The 23,177-nt window shown below is 38.0% G+C and overlaps 1 protein-coding gene across 1 annotated transcript; it reads left to right on the top strand.

The window, feature by feature from the left end:
• Nucleotides 1–1,183: 1,183 nt before the first annotated feature.
• ndufs4 (NADH:ubiquinone oxidoreductase subunit S4) lies at nt 1,184–21,958 on the top strand. Its single transcript, XM_046841996.1, has 5 exons — nt 1,184–1,304; nt 5,828–5,903; nt 20,875–21,047; nt 21,582–21,655; nt 21,755–21,958. The coding sequence occupies exons 1-5, from the start codon at nt 1,228–1,230 to the stop codon at nt 21,856–21,858; spliced, it is 504 nt and encodes a 167-aa protein (XP_046697952.1). The 5' UTR covers nt 1,184–1,227; the 3' UTR covers nt 21,859–21,958.
• The last annotated feature ends 1,219 nt before the right edge of the window (nt 21,959–23,177 follow it).

Here is a 23,177-nt window from a genome sequence, read left to right on the forward strand (position 1 = left end):
AGAAGGCAGGAGAACAAATTAAAAAATGGGTTGTTATATGCTAAAAAAATAAACCATGTTATTTTCAGTCCTACTGTAATTTAGAGCAACAAACATGCATCATTGTCTGACACGGTTTAACACAGAGATGCCCAAACTAGGGCTAGCAGGCCAGAGTTGGCCATAAATGACTTTTGATTTGGCCTGCGATGCCACATATGAAAAGGGAAGATTTTAATTTGATTATTAAATTAATTTCTCATTGTACTGAACTTTCTCATTGTTACTCATTGTAACAGATTACAAAGTAATGTTTTCTATGTACAGTATGTATTTATTCATTTCTAAATAATATTAAATCACAAATGAGAGGAACCATAGCAACATTAATCTGAATATAATACAGTTTGATATAATGCAACTTTCAAATATACTTTTTGCCCACGGTCCTCAATCAAGTTAGATTAATAGAAAATTAATAGAAAATAGGCCATTAATAGAAAAAAGGTGTGGGTACCTCTGGGCTAAAACAATTTTGAGATTGTGGATGTCTCCATTCCAAAATTGAATAATTGTTTTTAGTTTTAAAGATTTTTTATTATTAAACTATTTTTGAAGACTTACTTTAGGAAAATAAAAGATTTAACTGAGGTAGGATTAGGAACATTTATACCCAAGGCGTAAGATATATAAATATATACGGTATATACCTTTTGGGCTATAACACGTATTTGTGTAAAATAAAAAAATCTAAGAAGCAAAAAGATTTATTGTTTGGAAAATATAATAAAGTATAAATACCACTATTCTAGTACATACATAGTAACAAGGTACAATATACATAGTATATACATTGTACAAGTGTTTTCCATCCTGGATTGAATTTATAGCCTTTAATATTAAACTATATTAGACATCACATAACTCTAAAGAACTGCAAAAAAATTTTTTTGTTGTTTTTTGTTTTTTTTTTGTAATTGATTGAGATAATGGACTGAAAGTAATGTTCATGCTCATGAAACTATGCTCATACTTCTCCAGTGGTTTATTTGATGCTTCTTGAATTTTTTTATTGAGGTGTTTGAGATCAAAAAACTCTAAAAATACAACTTTATTATCCCACTTTTTAATATGCGGTTAGAGTTCTTTCTCATTTTAGGAGAGAGTCATTGCTTAAACAAATCGCGTTTGCTATATTTTTTTTTGTCCTCGACTGGACGCCGTAGAGTTGTTTCCCAAACCGTCAACATGGCGTCCTCAATGTCACTCTTGTCTGGCTTGGGCCGAATTTGTTTTCGCCATTCAATTGCAAAAACACCATTAAGGTAATAACGAGCGTTTTTAATGATTGTATGATGTATGTTTAATGTGATTATTAAGTTATTGTTTATTGATTTTAGCAAGATACTAAGCTTCGGTTAGCATTATGTACTGCTGCTTTATAATGCATTCCTGATCGTATTTTAAATTCATTTATTTTTTATTTTTTACAAAGTTTAAGTTTTCAATCTGTCCAATTTGGTAATTTAGCAAGATTAGTATTTGTGTCTGTTAAGTTAATAACGTATTAAACAGTTCTGACTAGCTGAACACGCTATCAAGCTAAAAGCCTTTGAACAACAGTGTAAAGGATATGCTTTACTGCGTTTACTTTTACAGTATTTACGGTAAATATATGACAGAGGGTAAAGGGCCTTGCTCAAGGGCCCAGGAGTGACATCTTGGCTGTACTAGACTCAGAATGAAATTGATCATTATAGGGACAGACACATAAAACCGATGTACACAGTGATGATCAGTGTTGCACATTCTTTTCAGGGGTATGTAGATAAATACGTTGTCAAAAAGACACCAGATTCCATCATAGCCTGGTATATATGCATATCAAAACGTGTTTGTTTATAAAAAAAAAGAGAGAGAGAGATGACAAAAATACAAGATAATCCATATAGTGAAAGAGAGTTTAAACTAAACTGTGTGCACATGGGACATACGATGGTGATCAGCTATTCGTAATTGGAAACAATGATGATCAGTGATTGGTGGTTGGGAACAGTGGTTATTGATTGGTTGTTGGAAACAACGGCTATATGTGATTAGTCGTTGGAAGCAATGATGATCAGTGATTGGTTGTTGGAAGCAATGATGATCAGTGATTGGTTGTTGGAAGCAATGATGATCAGTGATTGGTTGTTGGAAGCAATGCTGATCAGTGATTGGTTGTTGGAACAATGATGATCAGTGATTGGTTGTTGGAAACAATGGTGATCAGTGATTGGTGGTTGGAACAGTGGTTATTGATTGGTTGTTGGAAACAATGATCAGTGATTGGTTGTTGGAAACAATGATCAGTGATTGGTTGTTGGAAACAATGATGATCAGTGATTGGTTGTTGGAAGCAATGATGATCAGTGATTGGTTGTTGGAAGCAATGGTGATCAGTGATTGGTGGTTGGGAACAGTGGTTATTGATTGGTTGTTGGAAACAACGGCTATTAGTGATTAGTCGTTGGAAGCAATGATGATCAGTGATTGGTTGTTGGAAACAATGATCAGTGATTGGTTGTTGGAAACAATGATGATCAGTGATTGGAAACACTCGGCTCATACAAATGCAATTAGGCTTTATACACTAGTGGTGAGTCGACCAAACATGCGCTATGAAGTCATATACCTGGCAGCTCTGCGCTGAGCCGGAGAGTCGTATCCCGTACAGGACAATCAAAAATGCAGATTTACATTACATGAAGATGTACAGCATTCGGCAGATTCCATTATTCAGAGCCATTTACATTATCTCTTTTATACAACAAAGCAGTTAAGTGCCTTTCTCAAGAGCCCGGCAGTTTCTCAAGAGCCCGGCAGTTTCTCAAGCGCCCGGCAGTGGTAGCTAGATTATACTGGCATATGAATTTGCCGCCTTTTGATTAGCGGTCCAACGTTTTATCCACTGGTCTACCACTTCTGTGGGTTGCTGTCACTTGGCTCTTTATTATAATTAGTAATGTGGGCTAAAATAGACTAACCGTTCTGCATCAATGTTACTATGAATGACATTATGGGTTCTTTTTTTTTCTATTTGTACTTATTCATCAGAAATCCTGTTAATGTACAGTAGAACACAGTACAGTAGAAATGTAGTTAGTTATATTAAATTTGTATGTTAAAGGATATCTTTATCCGTAAACATATGCTTAAATATGCTTATGTAGACAAATAGCTGTTATGTCTTAAGTAACTTTAGTAACTGAGTTATATATAAGCAGTTGTCTTCTGCTCATTATGAGTCTCTTTCATAAGTGATAACGGTCTGGTGTAGGGTTGTTATGAGGTCATGGTTGCATGGTTAGTCACAGTGTATGATAAGACAGCTATCTTCCAATTTACTTTTTTCAAATTATCATCTCTGTTGATACATTGATCGGTATAGGATAGTTTTTCATCTATCACTGTTTATTGTTTTAACCTGATTAATGCTGTACTCTAGTGATTCTCATCCAATGTGTGCCTAATCTTTTGGGTTGTTACACTCATAACTAACCACAATAATGTGCGTTATATTGCAATGATACATATTATGTGATTCAATTATTACATATATAATGAAAATGTTACTTAACTCATGATAATGCAGAATCAGTGGGTTCTTGAAACACTGCGAGTGAAACAATTACAGGAAACTGGCCTACGCAGAGGTGGTCATTTTTCAAACCCCACAGATTGCGAAAATCAGTAACATAATAAAATAAGAATAGAAAAGGTTTCATTCTTTCTATGGAGCCCCAGTGGTTTGGGACCCCTGCTCTAAACCATGCTCTATAAAACTCAGGCTGTGTGAACTCCACTGAAAACCCTTTGGGAGTGTAATGTGCTACATGTTGCAGTGCTCTCACTGTTTGTGTTTACTACACAAACCACAGTGTGGTTAAGTTATTATAAAAAAACTACATATTTTGGTTATTTCTTTGTCATTCATTTCTACCACCAGCATTTTTAGGTTAACATAGATTCCATTTATTCACTCAAAACAAACCCAGCCTTTTTATTTCTCACCATTTTCCAGCATTTGAAGTCACAATAATGCGATCCAGTGCAGAAGTGGTGGAGACACCAACAGTTGGCCTCAAAGTCCCAGAATGCAGTGCAGCTATATGGTTAATTACAGGATGGTGATTGTGGTTTCAGCAAGAAAGTTGAAGCTTTGGAACCTGAACTGTTTGAATGTAAGAATAATGATGTACGATATCGCGACAGACTAATGGACTAATACACTGGTGCATCACAATTTATTTATTTATTTTATTATTATTTTTTTTAAACAAAAGTATTTACTTATTTGTAGTATTTAGAATTTACACTACACACTTTCCTGTTAATATGCACGATGTAGTTACATTCAGATAAGCATAGAGTGTGAGAGTTCAGGGTGACCACAGGGAGAGATTAACCTGAATAAGTATAATAACACAGGCATAGTTTAACTACAAGTTCAGCAATTATAATAGAAGGACAGGAAATATTCTAGTACCTTATTTAAAAACTATATATAGATATGTTTTTCAAACTAATTAATAAGCACATGAACGCTTCACAGATTTTGCGCTTTTTCTTATATGCTGTCACTAATTTTCAAGCACATTTTAATGTAAAAAATAGCCTGTTTTATATTTTGCTGTTATAATAACATCCACCCTTCAGAGAAGATGTTCCACTAGATTTATTTGGAGTGTGGATGTGGATTTGTGCCCATTCAGCATCAATGTTGTTAGTAAAGACAGGTACTGATGTAGGTGAGGTGAGGAGGCCTGGGGTGCAGTCACTGTTGCAATTCATCCCAAAGGTGTTCAGTAGGGGTGAGGTCAGAACTCTATAGCAGGCCACTCAAGATCTTCCACTCCAACTCATGCAAACTATATGTTCATGGAGCTGCCTTTGTGCACAGGGGCATTGATATGCTGGAACAAGTGTGAGTCTCAAGTGAAGTCAGAATTTAATGCTAATTATTATTATTATTATTATTATTATTATTATTATAAAGATCTGCAGATTAATTTGTTTACATTGATCAGATTAGGCAGATGCCCATTACCATGGTAATTTGTGAATGACAATTGTGCCATTTTTACAACTGTGCTGTTGAGGCCCGTTAAGGGCCTTGCTCAGGGGCCCAGCATTGGCATTTTGGTGGCAACTCTAAATCTTCCAATAACATGTCTGGCATTAGCTACCGCTTCCACTGGCAAATGGGTTAAGGTAAAGCAAGGACCTAAGAGTTTCTGATCATTTCTAAAAACAGAGTTCCACATTCTTAAACTCAATGTGTTTAAACTTCTGCCTCTACGCTTTTTTTTTTAATATTCGTCAAACACTATTTTAAATACTTTTTTGTGGGATGAAATGGCAAAAGTTCACTGTGTAATTGCAATCTAAAGACCACATCTCTGCCTCACTAAACCAAATAATGGAAGCTCGCATGTTCCTGCTGCCAGAAAGATCTGTTTCTGCCAGGAGAGATGTGAGAAAGGTCACCGAGGCTTTGCTGGCATTAGCTTCTGTTTCGTGACAAACCGTCTACCACACGTTTTTCTCATGCAGCTGTTCTAGGAGACTCTTGCTCCAAAACGCTCCGGTGGTAACCGTGGGTCGGTGAGCTGACATAAAGTGCCGTCTGTTGCTAACTGGCTAATGGGAGCGTGCCAGAAAACCAGCAGACAGAAGTAATAGGAGAGATTCAGCATGCGCTTCCCTCTCCCTATTCTGCCGCAGCATTGTGGTCTCCTTTGTTTACTTTAGTGATTATTTTTCATTTCAGTCTCATTTTCCCCCTTTCAAACTTCCTGTCTTGCAGGTCAGTTAGCACATCAGGATGTCTGGCGCAGAAACAAGGCCAAGAGTCGCAGCTCATCACAGTGGATGAGAAACTGGTAAGAGTGAACATGCTGTGTTGATTGGGGGGGTGTTCAGCTCGGGTTTCATTGTGTGTCAAGTTTATTTAAAACAAATGTCTTTAGGCACGACACTACAGGTAGAATCAGCAACTTTGGGAGTCAGTTATGTCAAAGTAGATAGAAATAGCTAAATAGAAAATTGTAAAATTTGTGGTGTCAAACTTACACCACGCTGACTATCCTACTTTCCATATTTCCATTGGGACACTTTTTTCATTGTTTCATTCATTTATGAACAATTAAAAAAACGAGTTTCTAGTACGTTTTTTTTTTTTTGTTTTGTTTTGTTTTTTTGGGTTAAACTATTAATAAATTAACAAACTGTTCTAAAGCCTCATTCCAGAATGTTTGCTCAATTAAATCAGTATTTCATCTCTTTCCTGATCCATTATTAACACAAACCCACCCATGTTCATGTTGTTCTTAATGGAAGTGTTGATTCAGAATGTTTTTTTTCCCCCCCTTCTTTAAAAAACACAAAAAAACAAAAAAAATAGGAATTATCCATCCAAGAAAATGAACCTTTTTTTAAGATCGAAGAAAATCAAAACAAAGTTCAGATTTTCTGGTAAATAAAATTAGAAATAATTACAAAAAATACTTCTGCACGCTTTCAACACAAACATGCTGTTTGCCATTTGCGCATGAACTTTAATGTTTCCATTATTTTGCATTGACTTCTTTTCCTTTATTTCCCCACTCATTCTTGGAAATAAACTTGCAGTACATTTGATTCTGGTACATTGAGTAAATGGGGAATTCTGCAGATCTTCACCCTGTGGCTTGTGCCACTGTTGTTTTGTAAGAGGTCATGAGGTTACCTTGCCTCACCTTTATCATGGGATGTGCTTTTCTGGTTTAATAGTAGTGTCTGCCATTATTCTCATTATTTTGTATTTTTATGTTTTTGTTCTTTGGCCAGTTTTGTAAATGATTTAGTAATTAATTAAAAAAGGATTAATTAAAGAGCTGTGAGTCGACTGATAAATAAATGTAAATTAAGTAACGAAAAATTAAATAAATAAAAATCCACAGCTGGACAGCTTTCCATTGACACTTATTACATTTTTGATAAATATAGCAGTGTAGTGATATATGCACATTTAATGTATTTTTTTTTAATTAATTTGCATAAAAAGTTATGATGAACTTGTATACAGTGTCTAATCATTTGAAAGCCTTTAATTCACAGTAATGTGAACAGAAACAGTTTAGTGAACAGTCTTCAAATACCGTTTGTTGATTACTTTATCATTTGTGTAACTGAGGAAAAATAACCCTCCTGTAGTGGGTATTTTGGTAGGTGCATTTTGAGTCTCTTATCGTGTCTGAGGCTGCCAGGATGAGGGCTCTCACTTCAAGCTTGGGGCCACTCAGATTTAAAGCCGATTAAGGGTTCCCCGAAAAGAATGGAGTGAAAAGAGAAAGCGAGGAGGGGAAAAAAAAGACGGTACAGACAGTAGCGGCTTCGTCTGGTAGGAAAAGGCCGTCTTTTTCCTGTTGGTCGCTGAGCTTTCATACGCATTGTACTAAGGATGGATTGAAGAATGGGTGTCTCAGACATGTGTATGGTGCATACAAACATTTCCTGACATGCCTGAATACACTATTATTTATTTTGCAACAATGATTTTTATAGAAGTCACCATTATAATGTTAACCTATAAACCAATGGCATTAATGTCATTTATATATATATATATATATATATATATATATATATATATTACATTAGTGAAGAAAAAAAGAAAAAGAAAATATATAATATAATTTATTTTTTATTTATTATATATATTTTTTTTATTAATGAAAATTGTGTAAAATTGTTCAAATTGACTAATTTGCCCATATACCTTCTATTTATACATTTAATTACCCCATATACCTGGGATTATGTAGTACTGTTTCACTTTAACGTTTCATGATGTTACGTTTCATACTTGACACTTAACTATTATAGTAGCAAGTATTTAGACAGTCATTTACCCCAGGTTATGAATGAAAAAGGATTGCGTAGTGAGTTAATGCATCATTAACGGCTATGAAACTGTTGAACAAACACAGGAAGTATGTGCATTTTTACTTTGATTCAAAGGAAGAGAGATGTGAAGGCAATGTAGGTTGTGAATGTTCAAGTTTCAAGTTCAAGATAATTTCTAAAGCGCTTTTAAGGATGTAAGAATTGTCGAACGAAAATGTTTTAAATATTAGTAAATTAGTGATAAGCAAACCTGGAGCAACTGTGTCAAGGAAAAAACCCTTAGATGGTATGAGGAAGAAACCTTGAAAGGGACCAGACTCAAAAAGGGAACCATCCTCATCTGGATGATATCAAGAGTGTGATGTAAATCATAAAAACAATACAAAACACTGGAAAGAGAAAACTACCACGAGCACCATTACTGGGATAAGGGAAAACAATCACAATACTTGGGAGAGTTTTATGTTACAATATACAGTATCTCACAAAAGTGAGTACACCCGTCACATTTCAGCAACCATTGTAGTATATCTTCTCAAGGGACAATACTATAGAAATGAAACTTGGATATATTTTAGAATAGACAATGTGCAGCTTGTATAGCAGTACAGATTTATTGTCCTCTAATTCAACACACAACCATTATTGTCTAAATAACTAGCAACAAAAGTGACCACACCCTAATTGAACATGTCAAAACTGTGTCCAAAGTGTCAGTATTTGGTGCAAACACCATTGTTGTCCAGCGCTGCCTTAATCCCCCTGGACATAGAATTCACCACAGCTGCACAGGTTGTTGCTGGGTTCCTCTTCCACTCCTCCATAATGACATCACAGAGATGCCTGATGTTCGACACATGGCGCTTCTTCACCTTCCGCTTGAGGATGCCCAACAGGTGCTCAATAACGTTCAGGTCTGGAGGCACACTTGGTCAAGTCAAGTTTTTGAAGGTAAACGATGTGCATTTACCCCTGATGAGCAGCCATGGCGACTCTTGCAAGGAAAAACTCACTTAGATGTTATGAGGAAGAAACCTTGAGAGGAACCAGACTTAAAAGGGGAACCCATCTTTTACAGTCATTTGAGGTTATGGAACCAGGAGCTACTGAGCAACTCATAAATTAGCTCAACATTTGCGATCATTATAGATCCTACACCAGATTCTCCGTGCCAGAGCGTTTGCACACTCAAAGAGGTCCAATGTCCAAACTCCACATGAAGTGGGATCCAATTGCCACTGGTACATCTCTAGATGGTTCAGGATGTTTGCGGGGTCAGCATCTACTTCTTTAAAGGACCACAATCTTCATAAGGTGGGACGTGACTGGGGCTGGCACAACCTCAGGGTGCCTTTGGATAGGTAGAGAAAGAGAAGCAGTGTAAAGGAATTAGTGTAGCTGCTGTTCATAATATTAACAAGCACAAGTTGATAATGTCCATGTGATCAAATGTACTGGAGCACTTTGTCACTTCTTCACCTTCACTTTCAGCTTCAGCAAGGCAGGGTCATCTTGACGGTGTGTTTGGGGTTGTCATTATGTTGGAAAACAGCCGTCTGGCCCATTTTCTAAAGTAAGAGCATCATGTTCTGCTTCAGAATGTCACAGTACATGTTGGAATCCAGGTTTTCCTCAATGAACCGCAGCTCCCCAGTACCAGCAGCACTCAAGCAGCCCCAGACCATGATGCTACCACCACCATGCTTGACTGTGGGAAAGACACAATTTTCTTGGTACTTTTTACCCGGATGTCGCTACACATGCTGGACACCATCTGAGCCAAGCCAAAGTTTATCTTGGTCTCATCAGACCACAGGACATTACTCCAGTAATTCATGCTCTTGGAAAGGTTGTTTTCAGCAAACTGTTTGCAGGCTTTCTTGTAAACCAGAATCACGATGGCCATGCAAACCGACTTGTTGCAGTGTGCAGCATACGGTCTGAGACTGACAAGCAGACGTTCCGCTTCTGCAAACTCTAAAGCAGTGCTGGCAGCACTCATGGTTCTGCACCTGACACACATCACAAGGACTCAACTTCTTTGATGGACTGTTCCGAGTCGAAATATTTAGTTTTTTTTAATACCAAAGCATGAACAGTAGTATACACAATATGGAAAAAAGTATTGGGACTTTTCCAGCCGCACATGGTTTTTTCCCAAGCTGTTACCAGAAATTGTTGGAGAGACACAATTGTACAGGATGTCTTTGGATGTGCTAGCATTACAATTTCCCCTCCCTTGATCAAGGAGACCCAAACCTGTTCCAGCAGGACCCTGTGCATTAAGCGAACTCCATGAAAATTAGCTTAACCCTACTGAACACCTTTGGGATAAACTGAAACACAGGCCGCACCCCAGGTCTCCTCACCCAACATCAGTACCTGACTTTCTTATGCCCCTAATGAATGAGCACAACTCTCCACAACCACGCTCTAGTGGAAACTCCATCTTCCCAGAGGAGTAGAGGTTATTATAACAGCAAATAAGGACTCAATGTGGATTGGGATGTTAAAAAAACACGTACTAATCTTATGCTCAGGTCTAGAAACTTTATCTATATAGTGTAGGTTCACAGATTCCTTTTTGAAAGCACAATTTTCATGAAAAAAACAACAGATGATTCGCAAAACATTTTTAACGTCTAGACGGTTACTCTATTATAATGTGTAACCAAGGACCTGTAAAACAGGTGGTAGGCAATATCTTAAGTGGATTATTTAAATAATGAAAAGGCCCACAGGGCATGCTATTATTGGAAATGAATGAAACTTCCAAAAAATTCTAAATATACTTCTCATTATAGAAAACATCTTTATCAGCAATCTCACATGTTCGCACATAAATCAATTGCAAAGTGTCAACTGTGCAAGTTTCTATTCAAGCTCTTTCTGTGGAAATGCCACCGTGTAGGAAAGAGCGCATTAATATTATCTTGGGATTTGCCTTGCAGCTTCTATTGTCAGAACCTTTCTTAAAGAAAATAAATCAACACCTTCTGACCAATCAGAATCGAGGAGAGTTGAGGTTTCCCTTAGACGTACTTTCATGGCCTCTCTCTCTTTTGCTTGCTTCTAAAAGAATGTAAACAGCTTTGGCAACGTCTTAGAACTTGAACAGCTATCTGCAACCTTTCCAAAGAAATGTAAGTAGACTCCACGTCTTTGTCTGACCAAAACACATGAAAGTGGAATTTCACAACGGACTAAAAAAAACGTGCAAAGCCGTTGCCATGCGCTCGTGTGAAAATGCTTACATATGGAGAGCTCTGTGAGCAGTTTGAAACGTGTGGCATATCAAATGATGGCAATTAAAGACCTGCGTGATTGTGGCTAAGTCCTGGCACTCTCTCGCTCTAGTGCCTGCCCTGGCTTGCTTTTGTTCATAATTACTGTTTGATTAAGCATGCTGTGCTGTGAGACAAACCGCATGGCTGGCCACCGATACGCAGCTTTACACGGAATGTCTGATCAGTTAACAATACGCACCTAACGTCCCAAAGCAAGTTTCGTCACATACTTTGTGTCTGAGAAAGTAGATTTCTGAACAGCTGAAAAATGGCCTGTGACTTCTGACACTTTATTACCTGCTGTTTCAGGATACAAAACACTAAACAGGGCTTTAAGGCACAAATGCATATGACTGTTCTTTGAGTATTTATTTTTTATTTTTTTAAGTAGCTATAGACTAAAAGTTTTAGGCATTTGTAAAAAAAAAAACAAAAAAAAACAGCTGTAACATAAAATGCTTTTAAAAATCGAAGAGTTATTTCATTTTGATCAATTACCGTATTTTCAGACTATAAGCCGCTACTTTTTTCCCACGTTTTGAACCCTTATTTGAAACTTATTTATGAATTTTTCCTGGGTTTTTCCCGGTTTCACAAACTTCAAGCCAAAAAACTGAACCCCATAACATTAGACCAATGAAATTTCCGAACGGAAACGAAAAAACGCACCTCACCTGTGTTCTGAGCTGCACGGCATCGGGAGAAAAAACTTTTTTTTTTTAAACGCACGACGATGCCGAAAGATAAACTCAGAGAGAAATAGTTGTGAAAGGAAGGAGGAAGACAGTGAACAATTACTTTCTTGGTAGGCTACTGTTTAGATACAAGCTGTTGTAACGTGTTGAGTCTGGGTGAAGGGAGAGCTCGCTAACTCCAGTTACAACAGAAATCATATAAGCACAGGCAGGTTTCCAAAACTTTCCAAAGAAAACTTTCCAAAGAAACTTAGAAATGAGCATCAGAAAATAATGACACAATCCTCGTCTTGCACACACGCAGTAATACCGGAAAAATGCAGTGCCAGGCTATTCCCAAAATACCGCTATGCTCCTAAAGGAAGCGCAACATATTTCACCCGTTACACCGTGTGTAACGTGTCTTTCGTTAAAGCCTGTATAAAGTTCATTAGTTTTAGTGTAGACACTGAGGCTTATAGACAGGTGTGGCTTATTTATGTTCAATATAAAAATATTTGTAAAATTCAGTGGCTTATATATGGGTGCGCTTTATAGTCCGGAAATTACAGTAACAAAATGGAAAGTAAAATAACAGAAGAAAAACCCAAATCAAATCAAACTTGAGTGACCACCCTTTGTCTTCGAAATTGCATAAATTCTGCTTGGTATATTTGCACACAGTTTTTGAACAAACTCAGCAGGTAAGTTGTTCCAAACATCTTGGAGAATTAAATCACAGATCTTTTGTGGATGTAGGCTGCCTTAATGTCTCTTCATATAATCCCAGACTCCATGATGAGATCAGTTCTCTGTGGGGGGCCAAAACGTTTACTTTCAGGACTCCTTGTTGTTCTCTACACTGAAGATAGTTCTTAATTACATTAGCTGTGTGTTTGGGGTCATTGTCCTGCTGCAGAATAAATTTAGGGGTCTATCAGACACCTTCCTGATGGTAATACATGATGGGTAAGTATCTGCCTGTATTTCTCAGTATTGAGGGCACCATTCATCCTGAGCAGATCTCCAACTCCATTTGTAGAAAGCCTGTGTTCCATTGTCTCAGAGGTGGAGAGGTTTAAACATGTAACAGTGGCTTGCTTAAACTCACAACATGCTGATCACAGAGCACTGTCCACTGAATCGAGCTGCAAATTCTTAGTCATTGAGCTTGTAGAAAATCTCTCGTAAGGCCTTCCTACAGGATCTTGAAGACTTTCAACCAGCTTTCAACTCACTTTGAAATCTTAAGAGCCTTGAAAAATGAGCATGTATCTCTTATTGAGACAGACAGTGAAAACTAGATGCTGGTTTGTGCCAGCCTAGTGATTGGGTTGCAGTGATTTGTCCTGTGCTTGTCTCATTAAGCGAACAATTGACCATTGGTGACAGTCAGTGTGTTTGTGCCAGTAACCCCTGACAGAGTTTAATTAACTCAATGTAGGTTTCGTTGTTGCCTCACGCTCTTCTGAGAACCTACAGGGCTCGATCACATAACTCGTGACGCATGTGAAGTTTAAACTCATGCTTCACTTCAAAGGAAAGCATTGTTTTTCGCCAACAGAGGATTTATTTTTCTGCCTGTTGCATCGGCTTGCTAGTCCAAAGATGATTTCTGTTAGCATGGCCAGTGATTTGTCCCTCTTTGTCATAGACTTTAAAAGATTCAGGAACAAACTGTTCTTTATGGGTGTCTTGAGTCATGACAAGGAGAAATGTGAATTCCATATTGCAGAGATGTCTGTGGATTTACTGGCTTCAGCTTGGAAGAATTTTGTCTACATTGACCTGTAGACTCCCTTCACTCCCTACACAACACACTCACGCACATCTCAAGTGTCTGTTTTGTCTAAGTCGTTACTCCTACCAGGTGCTCGTGCGAACATTTCAAGGCTGGACAACTAGGTCAAAGGATATGTCTCTTTGAAGAGGACCTTACAAGAGGCTTTGTGCATTAGCCGTTAAATAGTATTTCATTTACTTGCACTCAAGAGAAAGTGACCATTAAAGCACCCTTCAGCGCAGGTCAACTTTGTGTGGCCGAGAAACGGAACCTGGTCCGACCTGCGCACTTTCATACTTCATACTCTTTTTAACCTCCTAGCATTTTATAAATTTTTTTTGCAAAATACTGGTCTTGATTTGTTTGTCAAATTTGTGGACACCTAACCAGAAGATTGGTGTGTGCTTGTGGACATTTGTGCTGCAAGGATGTCAGGTACTGATGCAGGGTGAGGAGATCTGGGGTGCAGTCAGCATCCAATTCATCCCAAAGGTGTTCAATAGGGTTGAGGTCAAAGCTCTATAGCAGGCCAATCAAGATCTTCAACTCCAGCTCATGTGACAGTGTACACTTCAGCTGACCTGGACTCCATATGTTTGTACACAAACCTTTGGTGCATGATGATTGCTTTCATTTTCAATAGGGATCTAGAAATATTGCAAAGCTCACGAAAGTTTTCCAAATTTGCTATTTAGTTTGAAAAGCTTTGTTGAATATATGAAGATATGAATAGAACAGATTTATTCTTTCACATTTTTCAGAAGGAAAAAAGTCATGTGGGCACTGGAATTGATCTTATTTTGACAGATTTGTTTTGCTCAGGCACTAATCAGTAGGCACCCACTTTGAATTGTACTGCTCTCGCATGTGTGGAACGTACACAGTTATAATTCTTGCCTGCACGCAATATATATATATATATATTTTTTGTAGCGCACCTGTTCGGGTTATATTTCTCTCACGCGTGACTTTTCAGCTCAACAATGTTGCCAGAAGTTGACAGTTCATCAGAAACGGTTAGTTGTTATTTACGTGTGTTTTATATTAGTAACGAGATGTAAATAAAATCCTGATTTACTCTGTCTTGATGGGATGTTCGCATTAGTAGCTGAACTGATTTCCTGATATGTATGTTTTTCTATTTAAAACATGTAAAACTTCCCTTGAAAATGTTTCACCAAATCTGTTTATTTCCAGTTGTTTCGAATTACTGAAATAGAAAGTACCATTTTTTATTATTTTTTTTAAACATCTTCAGCACACACATCCTTACCATTTCTCCTTTCATTTCACCTAATGTTCTTAAAGAAGTTACTTCCTCCACACCATTTCACTTTAGAACGTCAACTACTGAGGGGTTTTTATTTATTTATTTTCTTGTATTTTTTTAACCAGTGTAAAATGATATTTTTTTTCTCACGTCCTCAGTCATTATCGCCCTTATCTGAAAGCTGCGTCACTCCTGGCATGTGAGGTAATTTTCATGCTCTTTGCTAAATATTGATGCGCACATATGGTACAGTTTTGCCACATAATGTCGCAATGACTGTTCTGTTCCGAAAAGTACAAACCAGACAGATGGTTTGCAAGTGTCATTTAAAAAAGGAACACTGTTTCAACAAGACACGTCTTGTGAGCCTTTTTCCATCGAAGTTGCCTCCATACAAACAGGTGGCATGTGGTTAATAGCATGCGGAAATACCTCTTCCCACACTCACACACACACACGCACATACACACAAACAGTCTGCCCCACCCAGACTGCTCAGTGTAACGTGAGAATAGATTTGACCCTCAGTGCCAACTGCACCCTCCTTTCACTCACACAAGTAGTACATGTTGTTTGTTTCTATTAGTGACCCCCAGTACGTACGATCCGTTATTAGCGCACTCCTCTCACTTCAAAGATGGCCAGCAAGGACGCGTTGCGCAACAGCCGACTCGGACACGACTCGGCTGGCGAGGTTAAGGGTCAGGTTTTGCTTCCTTTCTGGAAGTCTGATGCACGTCGACTTAACATTATATGACCTAGTGATGAAATCTGTCAGCGTGCCAGAGAGGTCAATCCCCATCCAATAACATCCTGATTGCATTGGTGCTGAAAGCTCACTTTTCAAGTGCGCACACAATGCGTGTGATTGTAAAGGACTTAATATTTTATTTAGTGTTTCTTCTCGTGTCCCTCCCACTCCACCACCACCACCACCCCCAACCCCCTCGGGTGTCTCGGGTTAGTTATGGCCACGCTCTGGACGTGATTTTCTGAGATTTTAAATACATTTAGGAAATGATTGTGAGGATTTTTACTCTGGTTTGATGACCTTTTTTTTTTTTTTCTTTAAACCAGTCATTTGCAGTTTTTTTTTAATTATTTTTTTTTATTAGAACCCACCCCTAGATTAATAACAGGAAACAAATTCCTCCAGGTGAGCAAAGTGTTCATGTAATAAGCAGGTGTTATTTCCAAAGTCTGGCAAGAGATTAAACAAATGCTTAAAAAAACGCACAGATGATGTTCTCTTGCGTGCCAAACTGGATCAGTTAGCGATCATTCATTTGCTCCTCTTTGGAGTCTTTTAGTAAATTTCCAATTGATATTTTATTTTTTTTGTGTAGATGTTATTCGTTTTTTATTATTTTCTTTTTTTCCACAATTGCATTCAAGGTGAATTTAACATTTGAGATCTTTTTCTCTCTCTCTCTCTCTCTCTCTCTATATATATATATATATATATATATATATATATATATATATATATGTGTGTGTGTGTTTGTGTGTGTGTGTGAGAGAGAGAGAAAGAGAGAGAATGTCAGTGGGGTGTATTCTCCAACTAAGTTATGTGAAATCATTCATCTGAACGCTGATTAAATTACACCTGGGAAAGGCATGAAAGGTTCCACCTGAATCTGATGGGAATGTCTTGCTATCTACGTTCTCATATATTATTTTCGACTCTGCAGCCTGGCCCAGAACTTTTGCCTCGGGTCGCCGCCACATACGCTGCTTCACAGGTCCGGATTCCCTCTTGGGCGCACTCGGGCCTGCGATTGCCATCAGTGGCGTACAGTCGTGCTGCTGCTTCTGCCACGTGTGTGGTGCTCCAGAGCGCTCGTCTCGAAGGCAGCTGTATAAACTGTACTTCACTAACTTCATTGGCAAGGGAGCTATTTACCTGAGTGTTGGGGATGAGTGAAGCTCCTGCGCTGGGGGATTCCCACAGCAACCGAGCGTGTCCAAAACACAAAGCTCTTCTGAACTGCAAAACATATGCTTCACTGAATCTATTTTTTTGGAAAGTAATGCACCAGTGCTGTGTCTAACTTCAGTACTTATTTAAAATGTTACTTTTTTTACATAATGATTGAGACAAATGTTGTTAGTGCTCTTCGGAAATTCCCAAAGTAAGTTTGACTTAGTGGTGCATGTGTATTTATTTATTTATTTTTCTGTTCCTTCAGATTTTTTGCTTATTATCCATATTTGGGGGAAAAAAACAAACTTATTTGTAGGAGCTCAAAGTATAATCTGCCTTGTGAGTTTGAATTTTTACAATGTCACATGAATTCATAACTAGGAGTCAGGGCACACTCAGGGGTTGATGTCTCCTCCATCATAATGACGCGCAGTATATGTGGTTCTTCTTTTCTTTCTCTTGAACTTGGAGACGTGTTTGCATGCACAAAGCCAGCTCCATGAAGATATGGTTTACATGGATTGTAGTGGAAGATCTTTTGTGGCCTGCTATAGAGCTCTGACCACAACCCTGCTGACAGTGATGGACAATCCACAATCGGGAGAGCGCATGCTCTGTTTCAAAACTTGTTTTAATTGGCACTTAGTGGTATCTGTTTAGCACGAACATACAGTTTAGCAACAAGCAGAACATCTTAAATGAAATAAATAATAGGAGAAACTCCTGACTCTCTTGCTACCACACCCGTGGCCTTATTTGTTTAAATCCTTTGAAGTAGTTGAAAAGAAGGTTTTAAGCTCATGATAATTTTATTAGATTTTAATCAGTGTTTGAGTCATTAATATCATTCTATTAATAGATCAGTGTGCTAAGAGTAACAGTCTTTTCACATAAACCGAGTTGCTCAAGTAAGAGTCTTGTGACAAATGATAATAGGAGCATTATAATAAATCATAGTACTTTGGATGCTTAAACATTTGAAGGCAAATACGTTTTCAACTTGAACTCAACTTCATGGTTTGTGTACTTCGTTCACTACTGCCTACTGAACATTTTAGAGATTAAATGGAATGCTGCTGCACCCCAGGCCTCCTCACTCTACATCAGTACCTGACTTTACTAATGACCTCATGACTGAATGCACAAAATAATCCACAATCACAAGATTTTAGGCCTTAAAAAGTTTTAAGTTTGCTGTTCTAGGTCTTAAACAGGTCTTAATTTTCTCGATGTCCATGTAACGCTGCCTCTACTGCTCATTGAAATGCTCCCGCAGCACTTTGAAACGTTTTTGTTTGTTCGTTTTCGTAGTGTTTTAGTTCTTTCTTTCGCAAGTCCAAATATAATTACTGCAAATGAGGCCAACATGCAACAGCGTTCTGTTATTGGTGTGAATCTCTTTCGGATTGTACCTCAGACTTAAAATGGAAGAGTGGAAGTTATCATAGCAGCAAATTGGGGGACTAAATGTGGAATTGGATGTTTAAAAAGCACGTATTGGTCATGTTCATAAAATGTATGTGAGACCCCCCCCACATGAGCACCAGTTCAGAAATATGCAGTTTACAAACATTTACAAAAAAGTTAGTCATATTTTAGCTGCCATTCATTGAGCTTCAGCATCCCATTTACTGAAAAGCTTTACTTTTCCTAGATATGATGCAATACATTATGTTGCATCATTATAGCCCTAATATGGTTCTAGATAGCATAGGAATATTTTCAGCCCTATATTTTTCTTCATACTGTAAAACATGGGGTTACTGCAGGATGTATAGTATTTAAGTGGCTTGAGCCGAGTGCTTGGAAATACACCAGCGGCAACTTGTAGCAGATTTTATGGCCGTGTACTAATCAGTACTGTTGCCATTCAGTCATGTTAGTATTGGGATTTTAGGTAGCTGGATAGTGTTGTTGAGCTCTGATGTCTTTCCCAGAGCATCTCAAAAGTCTAGACGTCCAACAAGAGTCAGTCTGTACCTGATTTCAGGTGCTTGGCTCGTCCCCCTCTTTTGAATTTCTTCTCTCGAGTTAGCCGACGTGCTCGTCCCCTCATCCTTCTCCTGACTGACTTGCCCCCTCGGTCTCCGTGTGAAAGGGCTCCCATGCGCTTTATTCGGCAAGAGGTGTCAGAAATATAGACACGCTTTTATGTGACGAACACTTTTGCCAGCTTCCCCCCCCTTCGCTCTTAAGCCTGGCATTCTGTCTGCATACCAGGGATTGTAGGGCCCCGTGAATAGTGTCAAACTTCATAGTTCTCATTTTGCTTCCTGTACATGGCTGAAGAAACGTGCAGCGTTTTTTCCCCCCTTTGTGGTTCCTCTTATTTTTTTTTTTATTTTTGCACACCAAATTTTTGTTCCCCCCCCTTTTTTTTCTTTCTTAAGAAGCACCATATTTAAGCCACCGTCTCCTGCTTTGTGCACAGACCATTGTGCTGTCGTCTGTTGCAAGGATCACCCTCCTAGTTTTTGTTGCTCTAATGTATGCAGGCATAAAAGTCTAGACTACACTTTTTTTTTTTTTTTTTTTTTTTACATTGCAGGGGCAGTGGAGTGTGTTTTTCAATTTGTGCACTGAGAACGAGTGTGTTGTTCTGTACGTTATTTCTCTCGCCAGCAGTTTGTAAATATCAACGCTATAATAACGTATATGTCCTGTTAATTCCGTAGATTTTTTTCTTTTCTTTCGATCTTGCTAATTCCATCGATCTTATACCAATATTTGGAATGGCATATCAAATGTTTATGGGATTCTATACTGTCCCATGTGTTTGGAGAATCGCTGTAACAAAAATGGTCACAGTAGCGTGTTATATTTTGCATTGGAAATGAGTTTGTATTGAGCATCTTTTGCAAAAGTAAAAAAAATTCTGTTAAGGTTTGTAAACTCTGAAATATCTTTTATTGAGAAATGTATAGGGTCCAAGCCCAAACAGAGACATTAACAACAAAAACATGAATTTTTGTAAATCTAGGCTCACCCCTGTAACTGCACAAACAAGTCCTTATGGTACTGTATTTGACCATATGTTATTCTATACATCTGAATGTTATGCGGAAACTCCCCACACACCAATTCAACCCACAGATCTCGCCTGAGAGCCGCTTTTACAGTGAACATACGGGCGGATGACGGACGCTGATCAAAATTTTGATTCTTTGAAGTTGTAATAGCCAATGATATGTGTGAAGGAGAATTGAAAGGGGAGCTGCTTCTGAGAGTTGGAACCTTGGGTGGCTACCGTGTGTGTGTGTGTGTGGGTGTGTGTGTGTGTGTGTGTGTGTGTGTGTGTGTGTGTGTGTGTGTGGCCAGCTTCCCAATAGCTCATTGCCTAATTCCTTGAAAACTCAGCACAAAAACCTTCAGCAGAATTTGGTTAGTCATAAAGTAACCCATGTTCAGGCTTTCTGAGCAAAATAACTGAATAATGACTTAAAGGACTCCAAAGGTCTTTTATTTATTTTTTTTTTAATAAGACAAAAGGCTTAATTTATTGTTTATGCAGAAGGATTTTTTTAATAAACATGACCAAGTTTATTTTATTTCAGGAAGTGTTTTCACTCTTAACACCTTTAAAAACCAGGTTTCTGGCCTGTGACTGGAACCCTGTGGTGAAAAAAAAAATATATCACAATAGGCCGTCTCGCAGCATTTCAAGTGTGAGAAATTAGCTTGTCTAGACAAAGTGCGCGTCTACATTCAAAAGGAAATATTTGGGCTTTTATGCTCTTTAGGTGTAAGTGTGTGAGGCCTGCCAAGCTCTTTAATGCTTTTTTTTTTTTTTTTCTTTCCTTCTTGGCTGCCTACCATGAGCTCCAAATCACATTTCACCAAATGTAGACTATGGGATGTTTTCGCCAAAAATATGTTTACCTTCTAAAAACTGAACAATAATCATCTTATTATTTCGGCTTCTCCCATTAGCGGATCATCCATCTGCAAAAAACACAAAAACAAACTGAACATAATGACCATCCAAAAAAAAAAAAAATCTCTCTCTCTCCCCCTCTTTTTAAATTCAGGACATCACGTCGATAACCGGTGTTCCAGAGGAGCACATCAAGACTCGGAAAGTGCACATTTTTGTGCCCCCTCGCAATGCCATGCAGTCAGGTGTCCAGAACACCAAGAAGTGGAAGATGGATTTTGATACTCGTGAGCGATGGGAGAATTCTCTGATGGGCTGGTCCTCTACGTACGTTTACACCCCAAAGTTTGAGATCCAGTTTACTCTCGTTACTTGTATTTCAAGACTTTTCTAAATTGCATTGTATACTACTTCTATACCTGTGCATAAAGTTGTTTAAAGGTTTGTGCACCTGTCTAATAGACACAATTTGGACTAGGAGCCACACATTTAGTTTTTTCACTGTCACAGCTTTAATAGATTAATAAATACATTAATAAAAATAGTGCAGGTTAAGATATTAATAGTTATTTAAAAATTCTTGAATAACCTTATTTACCTTTATAACCAAGTACAACCCTTTTCATATATGATACATAGCATATAGCATTTTTTTTTTCTTTAAAAGCCCCCCTCCAGTTAGTATTTGTAGCCCACCAGCTGCATCTTACTGTCATACAATTTATTACAGTCAGATGTGGAGAATCTTAACTAATAACTCACTCCTTTCAATTGTCTTTGTGCTGCTGATTTCGACTGTTGCCCAGTACGCATTCCTATTTCAATTGAACTAATTTAAGGTGTGCTCTCATTTTTCTTCAGGGCTGACCCTTTGTCCAACATGGTCCTTACCTTCAGCACTAAGGAGGACGCTATTGCTTTCGCCGAGAAGAACGGTACGATCTGAGAAAGAAGAAACATGTAGATTTGCTTTTATTTGTTCTAATGTAAAAGAGATGTGATCACTCTGCCATCAATCTGTTTGTTTTCTACAGGATGGAGTTATGATATAACCGAGAAGAAAACCCCCAAACCGAGAGTCAAGTCATACGGCGCGAACTTCTCCTGGGACAAAAGGACTCGGAGATCCGCCAAATAGACGATCGGTCAGATTGTTTGGATCGGTCCCTGATCTCTGTGTTTCTATTGTAAAATGTACATTTGATGAGAAATCTAATAAAGCATCCTGTAGTAATTCAGACTTGAAGATTTCATCGTGGATTAAAATTTATGAGGTGATTTTTGTCTTCTTAATGTACAAGGTACTTACACATAAAACAAATAGGAATGTTATCATTTTGACATAACTGCTGAATCACACTGAACACATGCCACACAAGTGGTTAAAAAAAATCTAGTCCCGTGTTCTAGACAATTCCAAAGATTTATTACGTCTTACCGATTGGAAATATGAAACATCTTTTAACTTGTACACAGTGTACGCACCACTGTAGAACCTTGGCATCGACCAGAAGAGTCTAAAAAATTAATTATGCACAAACGACATATATATTTATTTTACATTTTAAAGGTTTTTCCCAACATACATTAACTTGCTTTTTTTCTGGGGAGTGGTACGATTATGACTGAGGTGCATAAGGAGTCTATCTCAGGGATCAGTGTGTGTGAGGTGGAAATACACACTGGATCATATGCCAGTTCTTGACAGGAAGAATCACATTCACACAGAGGAAGATTTAGTGTACTCAACACACCTCCTGGTCTTATTTCTGGAAAGTTAGAGGAAACCAGAGAACCCAGAACTCTGTCGACCTTAGAGCTGTGAGGAGGCAACACTCCTTGTGCCACCCTGAAATTTTATCCAGCATTTATTGTTTCTTAACCCTTTGGAAAAAGCACTGACTTCAAAACTATTAGCACCCCTACAAATAGGAACTGAACAGAATAAAAGCACCCTGTCTTTCCCTGTGTACAAGAATTACTATACAAGAATTTGTGAATGCCGTAAGCAGTCTTTTATCACTAAACTAAAGTTTTCAGAAAATGCATTGCTTGTTTAATTCTCTCTAAATATCTGTGTGCTTTATATTTAATATTTAAGCTTTTCTGTGTCCATCAGCAAACTTCTTACTTGTTGTCTTGGACTTGTTTGTTCTTTTTTCCAACTTTCATCAGACAACACTTTTGACTCTTTAAGAGGATGGCTTGAAAGCTTGCAGGTTTTCATGTGCTGATTTGGTCAACACTTTTTCTGGAATCTTTATATTTAAATATGCATAGCTTTGAACTAAGCAGACATTTATCCATATACTTACTAACAGAAAGTCCCCTTATGCAGGATGGCAGATTGGTGTAGCATTGCCTCTTCACAAATTCCTGTTCCACAGTCCTGGCTTCGATCCTGAGTTTGGGTTACTGTCCATGTGAATTTTCTCTGCCGGGTTCCCTCTGGAGTCT

This window comes from Silurus meridionalis, chromosome 27 (genome assembly GCF_014805685.1).
Source record: "Silurus meridionalis isolate SWU-2019-XX chromosome 27, ASM1480568v1, whole genome shotgun sequence".
Lineage (NCBI taxonomy): Eukaryota > Metazoa > Chordata > Actinopteri > Siluriformes > Siluridae > Silurus > Silurus meridionalis.

What these genes read in the sequence shown, in the direction of transcription:
- ndufs4 (XM_046841996.1), top strand. Translation starts at nt 1,228, where the DNA reads ATGGCGTCCTCAATGTCACTCTTGTCTGGCTTGGGCCGAATTTGTTTT. An exon ending in CTGATGGGCTGGTCCTCTAC is followed by an intron (nt 21,048 to 21,581) that starts GTACGTTTACAC and finishes ATTTTTCTTCAG; the next exon opens with GGCTGACCCTTTGTCCAACA. An exon ending in TGCTTTCGCCGAGAAGAACG is followed by an intron (nt 21,656 to 21,754) that starts GTACGATCTGAG and finishes TGTTTTCTACAG; the next exon opens with GATGGAGTTATGATATAACC.